This window comes from Panthera uncia, assembly GCF_023721935.1.
Source record: "Panthera uncia isolate 11264 chromosome B3 unlocalized genomic scaffold, Puncia_PCG_1.0 HiC_scaffold_1, whole genome shotgun sequence".
Taxonomy (NCBI): Eukaryota; Metazoa; Chordata; class Mammalia; order Carnivora; family Felidae; genus Panthera; species Panthera uncia.
Window position 1 is genome coordinate 35,886,860 of NW_026057582.1, and position 14,473 is coordinate 35,901,332.

Genomic DNA, 14,473 nt, shown 5'->3' on the forward strand with positions numbered 1-14,473 from the left:
AGCAGGTTGGGGAAACCGAAGTGGGAGGCAAAGGAGGCAGTCTTGAACAAGTATTTGCTGATGAAGTTCTCTCTCTCTTTTTTCATGTTTGTTTATTTTGTGCATGCGCACGCGAGAGAGAAAGAGCGCACGCGTGCAAGCTGAGGAGGGGCAGAGAGCGAGAGACAGAGGATCTGAAGCAGGCTCCGCGCTGTCGCACAGAGCCTGATGCAGGGCTTGACCTCACGACACTGTGAGATCATGACTTGAGCTGAAGTCAGACGCTTAACTGACTGAGCCACCCAGGTGCCCCTGCTGATGAAATGTTCTTAATTGTACTTACAAAAGAGACTACCAGGTTCAAAAACAAAAACAAAACAGAATGAGGTCCAAGCCACTGCCACAGGAGCATGCAGTGACATTTTTTAGGTTGGATTTTGCTGCCCAAGGTAGAAACCAGATTTGTCTCAGGTGTCTAAGCACCTTTCCGTGCCAAACCCTGTGCTTGCCCGGAGGGTGCATGTGCTTGAGTAAACCCTTCCAGCACCCACTACGCATCCCCTCATTATTCCCGCATGCTTCTTGAGGCTGCTTGCTTCACTGCATTTAGATTCAGCCACGAGGGGGATGTAACACGTTGGTAATTTCTTCTTGGCTCAGGTTGCCATTGGGGGGGGGGGGGTGTGTGTGTGTGCTGCTGGTACAGGTTAGTCCAGCCTGGGGGGGCCTCCTCCGTGCAAGGCTGTCTCTTAGAACTGGGATCTGGGCCAAGTAGGCAGTTGAGATGACATGGCGTATAGTTGAAAAGAGTTCTTCATTTTGTTTAGAATATTTTAGGGCCCTTTCCCCCACTGCAGATGGAGTGTTTTGAATCTCTGTGCCCATCTGCTCCAAATGTGTCCTCTAAAGATGACACCAGTGTGCAGTTTTTATGTTGTTGGTAAACTCTCAGTATCCATTTTAAAGATGAATCATTTCTCTTTAATAGTGCTTTTAAATGTCGTCTTTTTTTGGGGGGTATCCATACTCCTCAAAGTGATCTATAGACAACTTTAAATTCTGCCATAGCTAAGCCAGGATTTTGTTGTTTCCAAGATCAGCTTTCAAAAGGAATTAACTCAGGGAAATAGGACCTGATAAATGTAAACAGGAATTAACTTGAGTATCGGAGGGGGAAAAAAACCCCACCCAGCTACACTTTATGTATTATGGAAAAATGATCTTAGCTTTGCCTCACACTCGTGTGGCAAGATTCTTTTCTTCCATTTTGATCTGCAAGTTATTGTTTAATGTAAGAAGCTTATTGGTGGGAGATGAATGAGATTTGGGCTTAATTCCAAAAACACGAGTGTCTCATACAGAATCATATGGCAAATGTTAATGAAATAATTAACATGGAATATTCTTAACACAGGGAACGTTAGAAGAGAGCATTCACTCGGAATCCCGGGAGGGAACTGGCAATTCCTAGAGAGGACGGTGTGGGCGAGCCTGGGGCTGCACAGTGAGTGTGCACACGTTGTCCTTTGTCCCCCACCCTTCCCCCGTCCCCTCTGTGTGGCCTCAGGCCTGTCACATTCATACTGTCTACTGGGACCATTACAGAGGATTCGACCCTAACATCATTTTGAAGAGATTTTTCTTGAACACTTGAGGTGGGAACGGAAGATTGTCAGCCTAATAACAAATCTAGAAGGTCTCAACTGTATTAAAAACAAAACAAGGCAAATCAACAAAAGTTCTGCAGTGAGACAGTCTTTATCTGGATTATTTCACCTGCCGACTCAGCTAGAAGGAATTATTCTAGAGCTCAGTAAAAAGACATGAGTTACCAGTTCTTGGCAGAGTGACTTATATAATCATATAAGTAAGCTAGGTTGAAGCAAATCTAGAATATTCTAGCATGTGAAAAGTTTGGTTTTTATTTAAATCAGCTAAGGAGCTTGCATATAGGGACACTTTTTCAAATTCAAGGTGCACCTTCAGTATATAGGTCTATTTTGAAACAAAATGTTTTTTTGAGTAAGATTTGACCCATTTCTTTAAGCTGCTGAAAGCCTTTTAGAAAACATAATAAAGGTTACGTGAAGGAGATGATAAAAATACATCATTTAGTACCTAAAAATAACATTTGTGGAATACTTACTGTGTGCCACAGTTCTCCATGCCTCATACTTTTGCATTTACTCTTCATAATAATTACCGTTATCCTAATTTTCTGGCTCTGGAAAACAGAGGGTACAAGCAAACTTGCTCAAGGTCACACAGGGCAGTTAGTGACAGAGCTAAACACAAGTAAAGTTCCAAAGCTTAAAGTAATCATGCAGTTTAGTTAAAAACAAAACACACACCAAAAAAAACCCCAAAACACTAAAGAAATATTTTTAGACTGCGGAATCCATTCATCAATTGCGATCTGACACGCATGGCTGCTCTGGTTTAAGTGGGGCCTTCCCAATTTCCGCAATACCCTGTAGGCACAGTGACAGCTTGCAAACTTGACAGAGGTTGAGTCTCATCTTTTATCCACACGTAAAATTAAAGCCCAGAGGGGTAAGCTGACCTGCTCAAAGTCACAAAACTACTTATGGCAAAAGTTGGACAGGAATGGAAGTCTTCTGCCTGCCTGGCCAGCATTGCTCCTGCTGCTTGATGTGAATCTCAGTGTGTAACACACATTAGAGTTAGGGTTGCCTCTGGGCACCTGGGTGGCTCAGTCGTGAGCATCTGACTTCAGCTCAGGTCATGATCTCACAGTTCGGGAGCTCATGTCCCACTTCTCTCTCTCTCTCTCTGTCTTTATGGGATTCTCTCTCTCCTCTCTCTTTCTTCCTGCCCTTGCTCTTGTGCCCTCTCGCTCAAAAAGAAAAAAAAAAAGAAAAAAAGTTATGGTTGCCTTCTGTTGTATCTTTAGGTCCTCCTACCTTTTTGGCTTAGATGGGGCCTGCACAAAACTTTATACAGGTGGAACAGAAAATGAAGAGTTCTATTGTTCCCTCACCCTGGGCTCCTAAGCCAGTGGGTGGTATTCCTGTCACCTCCTGTCTGCTATTGCTTTCCCCAGATGCACTGGAGTGGAGTACGGGGTTCCTTGGAAATTTACCCCTGTAAAATTCTCACACCTTTTAGGTACTTACTGATGCTTCCCCGTGGAGTTTGGTATACAATCGTGTGAAACACATGCCGTGTATTCTTTGTAGCTCTCAAAGTTGCTGGAATTTTGGCTCCAGTGACAGCTCGAAGATGTGCATTGTCTCTGCGATATGCAATCTTCTTATAACCCTTTTTGTTGCTTTGGAGTCAAGGATCCTTCTTCCCCCCCCCCCCCCCCCCCCCCTTTCTTTTATTTTTGGAGTTCCAAGGATCCTATCCACTTGTGGCGCCAGTGGCTGGCTGTTAATGTGTGGGAGGATTTCCTTCATGGGAAGGGCGAAGGCTTGTGAACGCTGGTCCTGAGCAGCTCCTATTAGCACGGTCTCCGCACGTTTGTTCTTCTGCGCTGGGTGTCTAACTGCCCGGACTCTTGGTGCTGTGACTTTGTCATCTGGTGGTCCTGTGTACCTCAGAGCCTGTTGGCTGGCTATAGCTTGTCATTTTTTCGGGTGAATGCTTTGTACCATTAAGCAGCCTTGTACATTTGGGCCTTTTTACAAATGAATGTTGTGTGACAGCAAGTTTTGAGGTCTGCTTTCCGTTCTTCCCCCATGACCGCTTTTCCCCTCTGCTGTGTCCCCTTAATGTTTATGGAAAGAAGTTTAATGTGACATAAGCTAAATAAAGTGTTTTTCATAATTTTGGCTTTAAAAATGTATTTGTTGGGAATATAAGAACTTTCAATAATTAGGCTTAATTAGTCTGTGTTCCCATATCTGAATTCTATTCTATTTTAGGTTTGCAGCACCCTTTAAGAATTTGATGAAAACCATGGACAGTCTTCCCAGAAAAAGGTACATAAGCAACAAATGCTTGCCTACAATTTCAGGAGGGTTAGAATCTGTCTTAAGCTGTCAAAGACTTAAAAAAAAATTTTTTTTTTAATGTTTGAGAGAGACGGGAGTGCTAGTGGGGGAGGGGCTGAGAGAGAGGGAGACACAGAATCTGAAGCAGGCTCCAGGTTCTGAGCTGTCAGCATAGAGCCCAACGTGGGGTTCGAACCACGAGATTGGACACTTGACTATGCCGCCCAGGCGCCCCTGTCAAAGACTTTTTAAACGGCAGCAATTTAATCTTTGGTCAACTAATCTCACCCTGGTGATTTATGACCACAGGCACTGTGTGTTCAAATAAAATGCAGCTCACCCATGTAAGAGTCCTGGTTTGCCTGACATACAGACTCAAGACTCAAAGACCGTTATTTTGAGAATGGATGTGTACAATTAGGCTTTAAAATGCAGACACTTTTCTTTCACTGGGACTTTGACTTGCTCCAGGGTCAAAGGTTTCTAGAACCATCACTTCCTTTGGACTGGAAGAGAAGGAGGTCAAGATTCTGCAAAACTGGAGCAAGGACCTCCTTCTAACCAACTCAGTGGCTTAGAGAAAAAGTTTGGGTATCATTTTTCCCTTAAATGTCCCTCTGGAATTTTTGTAATCCATGAAAAGAAATGAATTATTTTAAAGCATCAAAAGACTTGGCAGTTAAAAAAAAAAAAAAAGTACAGTGGGGCACGTGGGTGGCTCAGTTGGTTAGGTGCCTGATTCTTGATCTTAGCTCAGGTCTTGATCTCAGGGTCATGAGTTCAAGCCCTACACTGGACTCTTCACTGAGCATGAAGCCTACTTAAAAAAAAATTTTTTTTTTGAAGTGCCCGTTTCTCCCTATCAAACACTTTCGTCAATTGTTAAAGTGGAGACCGGTTTTCTTCCAACTGGTCCCTTAAGTGGCTCGGGAACTGCACATGTCCTGGGGATGTCTCACCTGCAGAAGGGGCCACTGGCGCTGAGAGTTGGGCTTCACCCACAGATAAGCATCCTTGGCTTCCCCTGAGGTCTGTGCTCGGCAGAGAAGGAGAGAGGACACTGACCGAGGTGACCATTAGGTCAGTGGTGTCTCCCGTGTGTCAAGAGCTGCAGGTTAGGAACAGTTAACCCAGGAACTGGTTCAGCGACTTCTAATCCCTGTAACATTTGTTAAAATCTGTTCGCTTTGGAGAGAGCTGGGAATAGAAAAATCTGGGTGAAATGATCCTTTCCTTTGTACCCACCTTCCCCACCATGCTGCCCTCATCACTCCCTACAGCACTAGGGGGACACACACTGGGTAATTTCTACATATGCAGGTTGTGGGAGTTTAGATCTCACAAGTTATTCCGTACAAAGTTAAAGAATATAAAGCTTGGCTTGGAATTAAAACCAATAAATCCCCCCAAATATATATTTTTTAAAAGTTTATTGGGGCACCTGGGTGGCTCAGTCGGTTAAGCGTCTGACTTTGCCTCAGGTCATGATCTCCCGGTTTGTGAGTTTGAGCCCCGTTTCCGGCTCTGTGCTGACAGTGTAGCAGGTTTCTTGTACAGAGAGCCCTAACACTGCGGCTTTTCTTTCCAGGAAGCAACTTTATTTGTGCCAGCACGGGCTCAGTTGGGTTCGTACCAAAAAGTGAGCCCGGACGCCCGGGTGGTGTAGCCTTTTATGCATTTTCTGCTTGTCTCCCATATATGGGTAACGTATAGACATACAGTCTGATTGGATGGTCTCATGTTACAGGGTCATGAGGGATGTCACGTACACACGCAGCCAGGTTGCCTTCCCTTATCTTGAGGGTTTGTTTTTTTTACCACATTCCTTAGGGAGGGGACTCCACCACTACAGCTTAGAGCCCGGAGCCTGCTTTGGATTCTGTGTTTCCCCCTCTCTCTGCCCCTCCCCCTCCCGCTCTCTTTCTCAAAAATAAAAGTTTATTTACTTTGAGAGAACAAGGTGGGGAGAGGCAGAAGAGGGGGACAGAGGATCTAAAGCAGGCTCTAGGCTGGCAGCAGACAGCCCTATGTGGGGCTTGAACCCACAAGCCCTGAGATCATGACCTGAGCTGAAGTCAGACGCTTAACCGACTGAGCCACCCAGGTGCACCCTCCCCCCAGCAAATATTTTAGAAACAATTTTTGTTCTATAGAAGTTTATGCATAACACTTAACTTGTAATATAATCCAGTGCAACAAAAGTATGGGTATTTGTATGGTTGTTTTAATGAGAAACATTTGAATTGTACATACCACAAATAGCTTCAAGTTTCTGTAACAACCTCCCTCCCCCCCCCATGGCCAAACAGCTAAACAAAACCTGAAGCATCACTTTAAATGTGAAAGTCTTATAAAATTAACTTACAAAAACATCCCTATCAAGTAGTTTGGCATTTCCTGTACATTAGTCAAAAGGTCAAGCTAAAATCTGATTCTTTTAAAAAAAATCAAAGTTTACATTATTCATACAGATCCAGCATTGTTGAAAAATATGCACAAATAACCACATCCATGCAATATAATTTCTTTAAAAATTTAAAGCAATATAAAAGAGCAGACCTAAGTACAGAACAGAACATTTTGGTTTATAACCTGTAGCTCAAGATTGCTAGCTGATTGGAGTAAAATTAATTCTAAATCTCTTAAATATGATTGTTTCAGTCAACCAGCTAAGGGTGCACGTGAGTTTCTGAACCATTTCTAAGGTGGAATCCGCTAGCGTGTTTCGGTAACGTGGGGTGAACGCTACTGTTCGTTGAGCAGAGTAGGTACATTTTAATAACGTCGTTTTTCAAATAAATCGGAATTCGCGGAGAGCTCGGCTCTTCAGGCAGCTGCAGTTTCCAGAGATCCCAGACCCATCAATGAGCTTTGTCAAACTGCCTGGGGCGCCCGCTGCCCGGCTCCCTGCCCCCAGGGCAGAATGTCATTCGGAAGCCCTCTCCGGCCAGCCTGGAGGGCGGTGTCCGCCGCGAGATCCCAGCCCGGCCGCCGCCGCTGATGGGGCAGGGGCCGGGTCAGGCGCCCGCGAAGCCGAAGCCGGGCGGTGGTGAGGTGCCGCAGGCCAGGCGGGGCCTCTAGGTGGGGGGCGGCCCGTTGGTGTACCTCAGCATGGGGTAAAAGGACCTGGCGAAGTTGTTGGCCTGCGTGCAGCTGTAGTCCTCTTCCGAGGAGGGCAGCAGGCAGGCCAGGAGCAGCAGCAGCAGCAGGAGCAGCTGCAGGGGCAGCGCCGCCCTGATCACCCTCGCCAGGAAGGAGCGCCGTGGCCGCGAGCTGCCGGGGCCGGGCACCCTGCCAACAGACCAGGTGAAGAGGTGAGCAGGAGGTTCCGGACGCCGCACCCCCTCGAGCTACCTGAACCCTGCCTGCGTTAGGTGAGACATCCGGGGCCTGACGTGAAAGTGAGTGCCCACGACTGAGGTTCAGTCCTGGAAGAGCAGCCCAGCCCCTTTCCAGACTGAAGAAAACAAGTCAACTGGGTTCTTACAAACACCTGGAGCGTGGCATTGGCAAGACTGGTGAGGTGCGTGTATATGTATGTGTGTGTGTGTGTGTGTGTGTGTGTGCGCGCGCGCGCGCGTGTGGAACAGAGGACTCATTTCTGTGACTGCATCCCCCCTACCTGCTGTCCGCCTTGTTCTGGTCTTTCGTCATCCTCTCTGCTCCAAACTGCTGGATAAAAACAACCCAGTTAGTAAGTGAAGACTGGTTAGTCCTGTCCATGATAAAACCTCCTTCCTTAGCTCATCTTTCTGCCAAGCTTTTGAAACCAGACAAATACATTTGAGATTATACTCCAGGAGGTAAGAAATCATTGGGTTTGTTAAAGTGACAAGAGCTTCGCGGTCCAGTTTGTTGATCTGTTGTTAATGGGGAGAGATCAGGAAGCCCCTTCAACAACACTAGAAGGGCTCCCATCTTTCACAGCCTATTGGGGGGCGGAGTCTCCAGTTCCTGTCATCTCAGTAACTTCGAAAAATAACCAGTGTGCTTCTCGGGGCAGAAAGGGGCTCTCACCTTGGCTTGGGGAGCTGGTGTGGATGCAGCTGGAGGCTCGTCTCCAGAGTCTACCTCGTCCAAGCTGGGCAGAGATGGGTCTGGGTTCTGAAATCCACACCCCAAGGGTTCAGTTCAGGGAAACAGAGGTTCTGAGTAATCTCAAGAGCACAAAACGTGCTTCATGCAGTTTCACTGCTCTGCTCACCCCTCCCCCAGCTCAAATCTTTCTGGAAGAGAGAGCCCTTTAACACAGACTTCTCCAGTCAGAAAGGAATGTAAACAAGGCAAGGCCAAGCACAGCATTAAAAACCCATAGCACACATGGGGGGAGACCGAGTTTAGCTGCATCAAGGGTTGACAGCTTGCCAGATGTGCTGAAGGATCATGTGGCCATCAACACACTATAGCCTTGGCTGTACAGGTAGAAATGTCACTCTAGAATGGAGGGGTGGGCCTCCCTCAAGTCTGGTGAAGCCATGGTATGGGTATCCATTCGTTCTGAGTTGGATCACATTTTAAAGACAAGAAAGTAGAAAAATGAGAGAGCGGGCAGCAGAGAGCGCCCTGGACAGTGAAGGAGTACTCTGAAGTCTACTCCGCATGAAGGAAAGACAGAAATGATAGAGGGATTAGACTGGTTTTTCACACGCCAGCCATACGAACAGGTAGGTACCATATTGTTGTCTCCCTCTTGTAAAGGACAGAACCGCGTCAAAGAGTTTGTGTAACTTTTTAAGGCCGCCCAGGTAGAAGGGGCGGGACTCGAGGCGCCACTCGGACCACGTGCTTATAGCCTCTGCCCCACAGCGAGGCCTGCCATTCTGCTTTCCTGTTGGCATCTGATACCACACGTATTTAAAAGCCACAAGTGGACTCACCTGGCTGCCCTGCAAGGACATTAAGTCTTGGGACACTTGCTCAAGTAACTGTTTGAGTTTCTTCTCAATAACATGTACCTTCTCTTCAGCCTCAATGTAGTCTTCGCCATGCCCCTTAATAAGAAGGCTGTTTGAAAGCTCTTGTAAGGTGTTTACTTGAGGTTCACGTTCCACGAGCTCGTTTTTCAGTTGCTAAAAATAAAATGTGTGAAATAAAAATAAAAACAGCCGCTGCTTACTGTGGCCAGATGGCGCTTGCTTAGTGCCAGGACAGTTCCGGGATGGATGATGGATGGTGGTCAACTCCAGAACATTCTACTAGCTATGTACCTGGGTGTGTCTGCAAGTCTAGCATCATTTGGGCAGCAAGTAGGTGACACCCTGCCCCTATTTTCCACTCCTTCTCATTCTGAAGACAACTTGAGGCTGGGGGAGTTGGAAGAAGTGAGGGGAAGACTAGACCTTTGTCCACTGCAATAGCAAAGTCAAGGAAAAAATCTAAATTGGGTAAGTTGAGAAACAGCAGCTTAAGCATACTTTATAGGAATAGAGGCATGTGTCTGGTGAATCAGCCTGTGTGGTCGATTACCTTGCTTGCTGTCCCTTTTGGTAGCCACTACACAACATGTGGCGATTTAAAATTACAATTCAGTCTCCGCCACAGTAGCCACATTTCAAGTGCTCAACAGCCACCTGTGGCCGGTAGCTATCAGACTGGACAGTGCAGATATAGAACATCTTCTTCACTGCAGAAAGTTTACTGGACGGCACTCTTCTTGAGAGTGGGGCTTTACAAGGATTTTAGCATAAAATTTTTTTTTTATTAAAAAAATTTTTAATGTTTATTTTTGAGAGAGACAGAATGTGAGTGGGGGAGGGGCAGAAAGGGAGAGAGAGAAGCCAAAGCAGGCTCCAGGCTCTGAGCTGTCAGCACAGAGCCTGATGTGGGGTTCGATCCCACAAACCCCGTGGGATCATGACCTGAGCTGAAGTCAGACGCTCAACTGACTGAGCCACCCGGGTACCCCTATAAACATGTTTTTTAAGGGGCACCTGGGTGGCTCAGTCAGGTGAGTGTCCAACTCTTGCTTTCAGCTCAGGTCGTGATCTCATGGTTCGTGGGACTGAGCCCTGCATTGGGCTCTGCACTGATGGTGCGGAACCTGCTTGGGATTCTCTCTCTCCCTCTCTTTCTCCCTCTCTCTCTAAGCAAACATTAAAAAAAAAAGCTTTTAAAATAATGACCAGTACTTTAAGTTTAAACTGTTTATAACTGAATCACCTACAAACTTATGGCTAAGAAAGTCACCTGGTTAGTGAAATAAATATATGAAAACACAACTACCCTTCAAGAAATAAGACTTTTCAATAGCAGATTTAGAAAACTCATATAGCTCATTGTGTCTGTGGAGTAATTGAGCATATTTTCCCCCAGTGAGTCCTGATATTCACAAAGGAGAAAATACTTCTAATCAAACGGCCTCATGTTTCTCAGGATATTGCTAAACCCCTACGTCCCCCGTTCCCGAGAGTCTTAAGGACTTCCTGCTTTTAGCCCTGGCCCTTCATCTCTGCAAGCCATCCTGCTTCAGAACTACTACAAAGGGATGCTTAGTAGTTGATACCAACTGGAACACGAGAGCAAAACGTCACGCTGGCGTTGTTCCAAGAAACACGAGGGGCAGCTCCCTGAGTCCTCACCTGCCAGGGGCCAGCGGCAGTGCAGGACCCCTTAGGAGGAAACTTACCATCAGTTCTTCCTGACACTCCAGGAGCACCTGGGGGTCTGCCTCTGGGTCCGTGACACGAGCCTTCTGCCTCCGGCTCTCAGCACTTGCTAACCACAGTAGCAGATCTTGACTCAACTGGTGGAAGTCCTTTAAACACACACACACACACACACACAACACGTCATAGTATTGCCCTTTCTCTGAGGGCAGGTGTGCTGAGAAGCAGCTTGATGTGTTGGGCCTTCATAGTATTTGCTCTGGTCTTTATCCGATGAATAAAAGGGCCCCCAAACAAGGAAAAGGGAAAGCCGCAAAGAGGATGCAGGTGGCACAGTCCCAGGAGGCGTGATGCATGTCGAGGGACGAGTGCTAGCAGAAAGGCCGGGCTTCACAACGCCACACCTGCTATGACACAGAAAGACCACACAAACGACTCCACAAATCTGGATTCAGCGGCAAAGGGAGACACCCCAATGGGACAGGCCGTGGCCCAGGGACACATGGGCACGGGGTCTTGCTGGTGGGGCTCGCGTTCCCAGAGATGGGGTCAGAGCTCACACGGGATGAGCATTTACCATGTGCCGAGGGCTGGGCTAAGATTACCTTGTGAGGTAAGGACTAACAAGATTCCCATTTTTCAGATGAGAAAACAGGGGTCTAGCCGGCACAGTGATTTGCTCAGAGTCGCACAGCTACTAAAGCTCTAGGGTTGGGTTAAACCACTCCTTGTTCTGAGCCAGGTCTCTTAATCGCTCTGCTACACATACGGTCCTCCTGGCAAAAGGACAGAGATGGGGCAGCGTGGGGCGGCATTTCTGACCTACTGGAATGTTCGCTGGAACCCTTATGCTAAGAATGGGCCGGGGCGGCAGAGCAGGAGACACAGGGTAGGACAGCAGCCGAGCCTCTTGGAAACAAAACGATAAAGCACATGTTTCCTAACACAAGCCGTGTTTGTGTGCCAAAGCATCCTGACTAGGATAAAAATATCTGCCTCTCCCACCCATGTGGGCCGGGCCTGGGGGCCGGCGTACCTGGCACTGCACGAGGGCCCTCCGTAAGCCCGCTCTCCAGCTCTCCACCGCACCCTGTGCCGCGTCCCAGTGCAGCGCCAGCTGGCCGACGCGACCTTGGAGCTCTTTGGACTCCGCGCTCTCGGTCTGCAGAAATTCCTCGCTGCTCATGTTGACGGAGACCACTAGAGCCTTGTAGGTGTCAAAGGCTTTTAGTATTTCCTACCGCAGAGGGAAAAGACTGGGTTAGGCATTCTGAAAATAGCGATGTGGGGTTCATTTGAACCTCAGCGGGGAACGGATCTGCCAAACGCTTCTCTGAGCTGTGGCGGCAGAAGCAAGAGCCAACTTGCTTTCAACTGGCTGGGCGGTATCAGGTGAGGAGCTGCCTCACAAGGTCAGTGACCTTGGCTGGCCAGGCTGAGAGTAGAGGCCCGGCTCCTGGCTGGTCGACTCAGCCACAGGCACGAGTAGACCCTGCCGAGTCCTGGTTGGCTTATTTCTGGACCACATTAGAAGTCTTTCAGATAAAGTACATGTAGTTAACCTGCACGAATCCCTTGATATCACAGAAGTATTATTACTTGGGGTGAATAGTTAACCCAGATATACTGATGCACAAAGTAAAATACTAATACCCATGTGAAGACTGCCTGGGTACCCTAAACCCCTGCCCTGGGTTGTCTTAGGAGCTCAGGCTCAGGCCCCCCCCCCCCGCCCTCCCCCACCCCCCGGCCAAAGCGCAGGGCTCCAACTGCCTCTCCCCTGCTCCCTGGATAGTTCTAGTGGGGCAACGGCTGACTATGTGGGTGACAAATTGTAACTGTGTAACAGAGTAGCCACATCAGGCCACAGAATTCATCAGCAGGTGAGCTGATCCTCCCCCCGCCCCCATTCTCAGTGCTCCCCCACCAGCCTGGATTGCACAGTTTGGAAGGGCGTTTTTCAGCTGCCTGGTGGTGCCCACTAGCACCTCCTTACAAGTCTAGAGGGGTCTCTGAAGTCAGATCTTTCCAGCACAGGGGATCTGAGATGCACCTCCCCAGCACTGCTGGGGGCTTTGGGATCATGTGCAGATGATCTTCTGCATGAAAACAAAAACCTACATCTGCGTCCTTGCCCGTTACAGAAGTGGAACGGGACAGACTGAGCACTACACCTGCTTGCAGCCTGCCACCTACACCGCTGACGGGTGTCACGTGCTGGTCCTGCACAGCGAGCGTCCACATGCACGTTCTGGATCCCTCTTCCCTCCACACCTCCCCCTCACCTTGAGCTGCTTCACTCTGAGCTCCATTTCGTGGATATCAGAGGGAGGTTCTGCCATCTTTAACGTTTCCAGCTCTGCTTCCGTTTTTTTCAGCCAAGTGGTGATGTCGCTGATCTTGGAATTGAGCTGTTGCAAGTTTTGTTTCATCCTGAGTTGATTGTGAAGTTCTTGTGCTTGAATCAGCTCCCATCTGTCAAAGGCGCCTGGAATAAAAAGTCGCGGTAAAAAGAAGCAGTAGCCCCAACAGATTTCTATGTCTCCAGCTAGTCCAAGGTCAGGATGGCAAAACCTGAAGGGGATGCTCCTTGCAGAAGGCTTGGCTTCAGGAGTCCTTGCCGTCCCCTTGCTGTGGTTCAAGGCCGGTGCCACCACCCTCCCACAAAGGCTGGGATGAGGTACGGAACGGGCTATGAGACCCAACATGGTGCCAACATGTACTGCAGTCCAATGTTCAGCAGTTTAGTTTATGCTGTTTTCCGGCGCTTTCTCTTCTGGTTCATGAATGATCGGGTCAATTCTATCAGTTTGACTTTTGGCTTAGGAGAATAATTACTTTTATAATCATTGAACTGGTCTCATGAGGAGCCACCTGACTGCTCTTTGGTCATCATCTTCCTGTCTGATCTTTATATACAAGTGACATTAAAATATGCACTTCATATAAGGCTCATTGGTCAATATTTATTTTTTTTTTAATTTTATTTTTTAAAATTTACATCCAAATTAGTTAGCATATATTGAAACAGTGATTTCAGCAGTAGACTCCTTAATCCCCCTTCCCACAACCCCTCTCATTGGTCAATATTTAAAGAATAGTTTTGAAGGACACCTGGGTGGTTCAGTCGGTTGAGCATCCGACTTCAGCTCAGGTTATGACCTTGTAGTTTGTGGGCTCGAGCCCTGCGTCAGGCTCTGTGCTGACAGCTCGGAGCCTGGAACCTGCTTTGGATTCTGTGTCTACCTCTCTGCCCCAACCCCGCTCACACTCTGTCTCGGTGTCTCTCTCTCAAAAATAAACCTCAAAAAAAAAAAAAAAAAAAAAAAAAAAAGTTTTGCAAGTAAAAAGCCTAGGAATTTGTTCGTAAATACAAGTCAGCTGATTCTGTTTTTGCTTTAAAACTTTTTTTATTTTTTTAAGTAATCTTCACACCCAACGTGGGGCTCAAACTCACAACCCCAAGATCAAGAATCGCATGTTCTACTGACTGAGCCAGCGAGGTGCCCTACAAGTCAGCTGACTCGAAAATAACAATGGCTGCCATAGACTAAGTTTAGCTGTTTTGGTGGATTACAGTTGGTCAATTCTTAATTAATGTTCTGTCGAGCAATGACTTAAATGCCCAGCTGACCCAAAATATAGCCTTGACCTGTCCTAACAACGGCCTAATTTATCTGTACCTGACTGCTGCCCGGTGAGAGCAGCAAGTCCCTCGTCTTCCTGCTGTGAGCTGCCATTCAAGGCTCTGGCACCTTCTTTGCCACCGTCAGTGCCTGGGGATAGCAGCAGCTTTACCTAGAATGAACCGATTTTTATGTTACCACTTATAAATTTCAAAGGCTGTATGAAGAGTATCTTGGTTCATAGGAATAGGTAGGAAATGAAGATACAGGACCCCTTTCCTTTTAATATTAATATTACACGATT

The 14,473-nt window shown here is 47.4% G+C and overlaps 1 protein-coding gene across 9 annotated transcripts in view; it reads right to left on the reverse strand.

The window, feature by feature from the left end:
• Positions 1-6,140: 6,140 nt before the first annotated feature.
• SYNE2 (spectrin repeat containing nuclear envelope protein 2) overlaps positions 6,141-14,473 on the reverse strand; it is a 337,489-nt gene continuing 329,156 nt past the window's right edge. For 8 of the 9 annotated variants that reach the window (XM_049611445.1, XM_049611444.1, XM_049611443.1 and 5 more), the window contains 8 exons: positions 14,227-14,341; positions 12,829-13,031; positions 11,580-11,780; positions 10,564-10,692; positions 8,816-9,007; positions 7,956-8,042; positions 7,561-7,610; positions 6,141-7,229 (listed from right to left, as the gene is read on the reverse strand). In XM_049611445.1, the coding sequence (XP_049467402.1) occupies positions 7,016-7,229; positions 7,561-7,610; positions 7,956-8,042; positions 8,816-9,007; positions 10,564-10,692; positions 11,580-11,780; positions 12,829-13,031; positions 14,227-14,341 (1,191 nt within the window). In that variant the 3' untranslated portion in view covers positions 6,141-7,015. The remainder of the gene's footprint in view (positions 7,230-7,560; positions 7,611-7,955; positions 8,043-8,815; positions 9,008-10,563; positions 10,693-11,579; positions 11,781-12,828; positions 13,032-14,226; positions 14,342-14,473) is intronic. The other variant, XM_049611441.1, reaches the window with a different exon arrangement.